Consider the following 9,100-nt stretch of genomic DNA (forward strand, 5'->3'; position numbering starts at 1 on the left):
TCCCGGCTGCCTCCTCACTCTTCCCAGCGCTCTGTGCTTCTGTCTGCCGCCCACTCTCAGTCTCCTTGCCAGGCAGCTGCGATCCCTGACTCTCCCCCAGTACTCTGTACTCATGGCTGCCACCCGCTGTCAGTCTTCTCCCCGGCAACTGCGATAAGACAGAGAGCGGGGCCGCCATATTGCAGGGAGCCTGGCGGCAACACAATTACAGCTGGGACTATCGCAGGCTGGCCGAGAAGCCGCTTGACACAGAGACAGGAGGGTGTTGCATAGCCCAACCAATCAGCAGCTGTGGGCGTACCCTATACCTCCCACAGCAGAATCCCAGGTCTACAGCAATTTTTGTGGTGGAGACAAGATACCGCAGTACCCATATGTGGTTCTAGGGCTCTGTATTCTTCCAGCATCATGTTAAAAATCTGCTCTAAATTCTTGATAGCATTTCAGAAAGTAATAGAGCAAGAAATACAAGCCTGCATTATAAGCAGTCTGCAGGCCTAACCTGATCGAGGATATAGACTGATATTCTTCTACTTGCAGGAGAAAGGCTGCTTTATAGAGGGAATCATTTAAGGAGTGATAAGCGGCTTTCTGGGCTAAAGAATGCCAATTCTAGTCACAGCCTTGTCATCATTGTGTACTATTGGAGTCGTCATCCTCATTCTAGAGGTATACAGCGTATAACACCATATATTGCTTTCTGCACAGCTGTAGATACAGGGGGTGGACACAAATATGGAAACAATATACAAAATGCATAGGATTTTAATCATTAGCACTGAGCTGCCCTTTTGACCCCGGCTTGGCTGAGGGCTTTTTCCGCCAAATTTGTCATTACTCTACCTCTTGCCCTACTCTGGGTGGTTTTGGGAGCCAGATGGTAACAGAAGCTGAGTGGCTCAAACCCCTGACTAAGGCCCAATGTCCACATGCAGATTTTAATTACGAAATCCGCGCGGCAGATCCGCAGCTCCAGAAACTTATAGAAATGCAGTAGCATTCGCAGGGCAAATAAATGCGGATCGCACGCGAGAGGAAAAAAAATCGTAGCATGCGCCATTTTTCTGCGGATCTCCCACATGGACAGCTCCCGTGGCTTCCATTGAAGTCAATGGAAGCCGTCTGGATCCACGGTGCAACCACAGCTGTCATTGTGCTGTGCTGCGGATCCGCGGGAGAGCAGGAGATTTTTTTTTAAAAAGCGTGAGCGGCACACTGCTGGACAGAAGGATGAAGATCCGGCCGTGACGGAGGGGAGACCCGCAGGGTCCGGACAGGTGAGTATATAACAACATTTTTGGCCCTCATGGCCGCTGGCACAGGTGGAAACCGCTGCAGGATTTCACCATGCGTGCCCATGAACATGAAGCCCAATGGAACCCTATTGCCCAGCACCATCTGCGTCATATTACCTCCACTTAAAATCGGTGTCTACATGTCTTATTGAAATATGATTTATAATTCCATGTCACTTAAGGCATGCACTTTATACGGTGTTTCCATATTTTGTATATTGCAAATGTGAATCTTCATATCCAAGCTACAGGAGGTGCAGAGTTTGCATTTGGATTTGGCAGCAGGAGGGAAACCAAATGATCCCTTTATCCCATATGAGACCATTATGATAAATGACACAGCTGGGAGCCTTGTTACAGATTTTGCATTGGGGCCTAGAAGTTTTATGTTACGCATGCAAGGTGACCAGATTATCCCAGGGTCAAAGTGAGACAAGGGGGTGTGGCCAGGGGCGTGGATTATCACGATGTATGATTTTTTTTTTCACCTCCATCATTGTAAAAATTACAGGGCGATTTAAAAAGACAGGGAGCAAAATCTGCAGTATTTCTGCATTCAAAAAACAGTCAAAATCTGGAAATTAGCCACGTACCCGCAGCTAATTTTGTTCTATGCGGCACTCCCTCTTACTTCCTCCGAAGGCATCCCGCTGTCAGCTGTCTCCGGAGGTCAGGGGAGGCGGAGAAGAGGATCTTGGATGCACACGCTGCCATCAGTGTATGTATCTGGCAGTGGCACCAGTGAGGGATTACCAGCTGGGGAGCTGCAGCACCCTGGCTGCTAATCACTTTAATGGTGATCCCACTTCCCCTAAGTGGGAGAAATGACTCTCCCGCTTGGGACCCTGGTAAGGCAGGACAAAAGGTCCCAAAGCGGGACTATCCCACCTATATCAGGATGTCTGGTCACCTTATGCACTTAAACAGATGAGTCGGATACACGGGTTCATTATCACTGGGTCCATTACCACTTTTTTTGTGTTCATTTTTTTCAGCAGGTGCAAAACAATAGGACCGGCCATATCTTGTGCATGTTTGGGCACCAAAGAGCCCCATAGAGGTCTATGGGAGGTGCGGAAGCATGCACATCTGCCTGCGTGAAAATGCACGAAGCGCAGCGCATTCCTGCAATCACCGTCACCATGTTAGGCAAATTAGCCTTTTATATCAGGGCTCAGTGATTCCCCCGCTTGTGTGAACAAGTGGTGCCTGCGCAAATACGCTCTGTTTTTGCACAGACATGAGCGTTAAATACACTCATTCACTGGGCAGGAGTGAGCGTATTCCATTACACGCTCGTCTGTCGAGGCCCTAAACCTGGCGATATCCTGTACACAACCTCTCCTCCCAAACTGCAGATTGGACTCACAAACTTGTCTAATAAAATAGTCTTTATTGGCTCAGTCTAAATAAAGTCTTATAATGCCGTATGTACATTACTGCGCCAATTTACAGCCCCCAACAGTAACTCGCACCATGACTGCTTGTTTATAAGACCCCCCTAACATTTCTATATGACCCCTTTCTAACATTTCACACCTCACTGTAAACCCCCATTGTGGATGAATCCCTCTGTGACCTCCATAGAAGCATCTCCACCCGGTACACCCAGATCTGTGCTGGCGAGGGCGCTGCCCATTGTAACCTATGGCAATACACATCATGTATCTGGATGATGGACACTTATTGAATGCAACAGAAAATGACCCTCACAGGCTTTATTATTCCTGTCATTAGTACAATTTATGGGTTATTCCTCCTCCGGCTTCATTTCAATTTCAACGCAATTGCAAGTTTTCTAAAAGTCCAGAAGTTTCTGATGAACTATGGGCACCGCTGCCAACCCAGACATGAAGTGCCATCCCTGTCCCATTTACTAATAATGTGGCACTAGAAGAGCCAGCCATGAATTTCCCCATTTTTTGGGGCACTAAACCATCACTCATGGTGCCCACATCACTGTGTATATGGCAGAGCGGGGTAATGGCAAGCACATGCCAACATCACTGTGTATATGGCAGAGCAGGGTACTGGCAAGAATGGTGCTGGCAAGCAAAGTACTGGCAGCTTCCCTGACCTTTGACCTTCACTCGGCCAACTGCCATTTCCTTTCAACTGACAACGGCAGTGGTTGGATTGAAGACGACAAGATTGTGTAAAATGGCGTCCAATGGACACGGAGGAGAAAACGAAAAGAGAAAGAGAGATGATGACAGCGTGAGCGGACTCACGGAAATAAAGAAGAGGAGGAGTGGAGAGGATGAGCCTGAGGATGAGGGGCCAAGACCGGGCACCAGCCAGGACCTCGTACCACCACACCAAAGCTTTGACATCAGTCGCTTCACCGCCCTACAGATCTTGGGCAGAGGAAGCTTCAGCAAGGTGAGTTCTAAAACTTTATATTTTCGGGTTTGGGGTGCAGCGAGGGCTCCTTCACACAGAGGGGGGGGGGGGGGGGAGGGGATTTTTTTATTAGTATTATTTAAGCCAAAATGTAAATCTTTCCATTTTAGTTCCTCTCTGTACTTTCCACTTTTGCTAAGTATGACTACTGGGGGCAGTGTTGGGGGTGGGTGGTGTCACCATTACTACTGGGGGTAGTAGTGGGGGGGCGGGTGGTGTCACTATTACTACTGGTGCAACTATTGTGGGTCACTATCACTAGCTGAGCAAATATTGGGGGTCACTCTTACTGCTGAGGCAATTATTAAGGGGCACTTTCTCTGCTGGGACAATTAGTGGGGTCACTATCACTGCTGGGGCAATTATTGGGGGACACTATTACTCCAGAGGCAATTATTGGGGGTCACTATCATTGCTGGGACAATTAACGGGGTCACTGTCACTGCCGGAGCAATTATTGGGAGTTACTATCTCTGCTGGGGCAATTATTGGGGGTCACTATTACTTCTGGGGCAATTATTGGGGGTCACTATCACTGATGGGGAATTTATTGGGGGTCACTATTTTTGCTGGGGCAATTATTGGGGCACACTCTCACTGCTGGGGTAACTATTCGGGGTCACTATCACTGCTGGGGTAATTATTGGGGGTCACTATTACTGCTGGGGCTATTATAGGGGGTCACTATGTTTCCTGGGGCAACTATTGGGGGTCACTAGCACTGCTAAGGCAATTAGTGGGGGTCACTATCTCTGCTGGGGATATTATTGGGTGCCATTATCTCTGCTAGGGGCAACTATTGGGGGTCGTTATCACTGATGGGGCAAATATTAAAGGTCACTCTTACTGCTGGGGCAATTATTCGGGATCAGTATCTCTGCCTGGGGCACCTATTGGAGGTCACTATTACTGCTGGGGCAATTATTGGGGGTCACTATCTCTGCTGGGGCAATTTTTGGGGGTCACTATTTCTGCTGGGTCAAATATTGTGGGTCACTATATCTGCTGGGGCATTTATTGGGGTCACTCCTACTGCTGGGGCAATTATTTGGAGTCACTATCACTGATGGGGCAAATATTGGTGGTCGCTTTTACTGCTGGGGCAATTATTGCGGGTCACTATCACTGCTGGGACTATTAGTTGGGTCACTGTTACTGCTGGGGCACTTATTAGGGGTCACTATCTCTGCTGGGGCTATTATTGGGGGTCACTATTACTGCTGGGGCAATTATTGGGGGTCACTATATCTGCTGGGGCAATTATTGGAGGTCACTTACTGCTGGGGCAGTTATAGGGGGTCACTATCACTGATGGGGAATTTATTGGGGGTCACTATTATGGCTGAGGCAATTATTGGGGGACACTCTTACTGCTGGGGTAACTATTGGGGGTCACTATCACTGCTGGGGTAATTATTGGGGGTCACCATTCCTACTAAGGCAATTATTGGGGTCACTATCGCTCCTGGGGCACTTATTGGGAATCACTATCACTAATGGGCAAATATTAAAGGTCACTCTTACTGCTGGGGCAATTATTCGGGATCAGTATCTCTGCCTGGGGCACCTATTAGAGGTCACTGTTACTGCTGGGGCAATTATTGGGGGTCACTATCTCTGCTGGGGCAATTTTTTGGGGGTCACTATCTCTGCTGGGATAACTATTGGGGGTCACTTTTACTGATGGGGCAAATATTAATTGTCACTCTTAAAGCTGGGGCAATTATTGGTGGTCACTATCTCCACTGGGACAAATATTGGGGGTCACTCTTACTGCTGGGGCAAACATTTGGGGTCACTATCTCTGCTGGGGCATCTTTTCGGGGTCACTATTACTGCTGGGGCAATTATTGTGGGTCACTATTACTGCTTGGGCAATTATTTGAGGTCACTATCTCTGCTCGGGGCAACTATTGGGGTCACTCTTACTGCTGGTGCAACTATGGGGGGTCACTCTTATTGCTATGGCAATTATTGTGGGTCACTAGCTCTGCAAAGGCAACTATTGGTCGCTATCACTGCTGGGGCAATTATTGGAAACACTATCATTAACAATTTTTTGGCAAAAAATTTCTACATCGCTGCATTGAAAGTCATTTTCTATTTTTCTGTGGACGGAGCTCTGTGAGAGTTTTTTGTATGACGAGCTGTAGTTTTTGTTTGTACCATTTTGGGGTACACACTTTTTTGATCAATTTTATTGCGATTTTTGGGAGGCAAAATAAAGAAAATAAGCATTTTGCCTCAGTGTTTAATTTATTTATATTTTTTGGCTGTGCAGGATAAATAATGTATTCAATTTATTGTACGGGTTGTTACAGATGCAATGATACCAAATATGTAGGAGTTTCTTATTTTATTTTTTTACAAATAGGGAAAATAGTACAAAAAAAGGTTAGTTTTTTTTCTTTTACATTTTTTAAAAAATGTTTTCTTTTTTTTACACTTTTTACATCCCGGTAGGGGTCTTGTACCATAGCTGCTATGATAAAGCATTGCAGGACTTCTGTACTGCAATGCCTTATTGCTTGTAATAGCGGTCACAGCCAAGTGGCAAGCCGTGATACCAGTATCTGGAGTCCTGTTGCCCTGGCAACTGATCGGCCCTCCGCAATTATATCGAGGGGGTCTGATGACATCACAGAGGGAGCGCGCTTCCTCTGTAAACCCTTTACATGCCACAATGTATTTTGATCGCGGCATGCAATGGGTTAAAAGCAGAAATCAATGTTCTTATTTTTGCAGCAGGAGGCCAGCTATCGGTAACATCCGGCTGTTCGGTAATATCCGAGCTTGACAAGCTTTGGAAATGTCTGAAGCAAATGGGCGTCCCAGAACATATAGAGCAGCATGTAAGGTCGCTTTACAACAACCAAGAAGCAACAGTCTTCACTCAAAAGACTGTGGCTCTTATTTGTGTGTCTCACAACGCACAAATCTCGCACAATTTGAAAGCGGCCTATTGATAAATCCCTCATGCAATAAATGTATGTGATTTTCCCCTTTGGTCGTTGTCAGTGATTATTTCCTATTTGTTTTCTTGAGGTGGTCCTGGCATCATTCCCCGAAAGAAACACCTTCATGGCCATCAAGATAGTCAACAAAGCAAGAAGCGAACCACACATCTTAATGAGAGAGCAGCGGATACTTCTGAAGGCCCAAGACTGCCCCTTCATCTGTCACTTGTATGCCGCACAGCAGTCTGCAGACCGAGTCTACTTCGTCACGGAGTATCTGCTTGGAGGAAGCCTAGGAGCGATGATCAAAATGTGCGGCAGCTTGGACATCAACCATGTGAGGTGAGTAAATGACTAATCAGGGGTTGGGGGGGACTGAGGGTGACATGACAGATATAGAAGAGTGGAGGGCATACAGGCTGCCATAAACAGCGCCTCTTCTCTTCTGGTGGTGACCGACACTTTGATGGTGACATGATGTCAGCGGACTGATTTCATGTCATTGATACTACACTCTTCTCTCAGATTCTACACAGCGGAGATAGCATGCGGCCTCCAGTTCCTGCACCAACGCAGCATCGTCCATCGGTAAGCAGAAATTGTCCACATTTCTCTTTTTCCTTGCAATGGGTTCCAGATTTTCCCAGAGTCCTGAATTAGGACTGATTTTGCTGCGGTACATGCCTAAGACCTCTGTATCGCTGAACAGATTAACATCTCTCTTTTTTTCATTGTAGTGACATAAAGCCAGACAACATCATGCTGGACAGATCTGGACACATCCGCCTGATAGACCTGGGGCTGGCCCAAGACGGTGTCACCTCGTCTAACAAGATCAGTGGAGTGACGGGCACACTTCAATTCATGGCCCCGGAGGTTCTTCTTGAAGAGAACTACGACACAGCAGTTGACTGGTGGAGCCTGGGGATTGTCGTATCCTGGATGGCGGCAGGACAGTCCCCTTTCTATCATGGCTCCATCAGGAGAAAGGTCATCAAAGCCATCACCAGAAAGGAGCCAAAATTCCCACCTTGGCTTGATGCTGATGTGAAGCATCTTCTGGAGAGACTGCTACGTAAGAAGCCTGAGGAGAGGCTGGGTGTCTACAGGAACATCCGAGGTCACCATTTCTTCGACACCATAGATTGGGAGGTGCTGGAACTGAAAAAAGCACGGCCGCCGTTCAAACCATTCAGAGAGATTCTGGAAAATCGAGACATGCTGTGGCTGGAGGATAAGACACCCCTTCACCCAATGGACGGATTCTCGTACACTTCACCAAGCTGGACCCGGTAAGATCTTCCTTCTCTAGGGATGATGTTCTTCAGGCAGACTTCTGCGTTCATCATCATTGTTCCTCTGGTGTCAGACAGCACAGAAGTTCATATAATAACCCTGCTTCAGGTCACCATGTCTGGTCCGCAGTCTCCTCCCTCCTCGGCTACATTATTATTGCTTCTGTAATAACTATGTCTCTGCTTCTTAGGATGACGAGAAGAATCCGATTGTGAAGGAAGCCACAACCATCTGGTAAGTACCTTCTATACCCACCTACACATACATATCTCTACACCTATACACACAGGACACCGACCATTATAGTCATACACTGTAGCAGAACTTACATACTGTAAAAAGTCTAATATATAAAACATTTCCTCTAAAATAGAAAAAGTCTTTGGGGAAAATATATTAACACCAGCATTTATCTGTGCGCCTACACAGCCATGTGCACCAGGCCTGATCCGGCATAAATTTCTTCCTTGCACCAAATGTTTTGATTTTTTATGCCAGAATCTGGCATAAAATATTCTGTAATTTTCCCCCTTTGAGTCATCCCCTTCTGAGATTTTGAAATATTTTGTTGACAAGCAATATGGCCTCCATTATGGCTTCAACAATCACAGAACTGCTAATAACTTATAGTAAAGACATAGTTGCAGAAAATAACTTTTCTTGTGTATCAGATACAAATCCGATCCTGATACAAGTCGTCATGTTACAGTAGTTCACTTGTTTGTATCCACAACTGGTAAAACTAACAATTCTCTCTCTTATGTCTTGTAGGCTCAGCCCGTACCAACTGTCTCCTGAACCCGCGACTGCTGCTGTAGAAGAGCTCGGCTTATGAACAACATCCTCTCTCCACCATCTGTATCTTGCCTGCTACCATCAGCAACCTGAACCTTGACCACCTCCGGCTGACATCGGACATCATCCTCTCCTGAAGACCTTCTACACCCCCAGGAGCGGCCTGTGCTTGATTGGTAGCTGTCGAGTTCAGGAAAAATAGCCTGAGTGACTATTATCCCTGAACTCCTGGTTACTAGTAAGACCTCGGCACAGGCCGGGTAAGTAGAACACACCACATACATTAATATTAGACACAAGTGTAGGCACAAACACATACATAGACACAAGAACACACACAGATAGGTATAGATG

General features: G+C 46.6%; 1 protein-coding gene across 1 annotated transcript; it reads left to right on the plus strand.

Annotated features, from left to right (window-relative positions):
• Positions 1-3,455: 3,455 nt before the first annotated feature.
• LOC136620258 (protein kinase C theta type-like) lies at positions 3,456-8,786 on the plus strand. The gene is made up of 6 exons (XM_066594963.1): positions 3,456-3,677; positions 6,744-6,997; positions 7,181-7,243; positions 7,393-7,588; positions 8,142-8,185; positions 8,723-8,786. Exons 1-6 carry the CDS (start codon positions 3,456-3,458, stop codon positions 8,784-8,786), a joined length of 843 nt encoding a protein of 280 aa, XP_066451060.1.
• The last annotated feature ends 314 nt before the right edge of the window (positions 8,787-9,100 follow it).

This window comes from Eleutherodactylus coqui, chromosome 3, assembly GCF_035609145.1.
Source record: "Eleutherodactylus coqui strain aEleCoq1 chromosome 3, aEleCoq1.hap1, whole genome shotgun sequence".
Classification (NCBI taxonomy): Eukaryota; Metazoa; Chordata; class Amphibia; order Anura; family Eleutherodactylidae; genus Eleutherodactylus; species Eleutherodactylus coqui.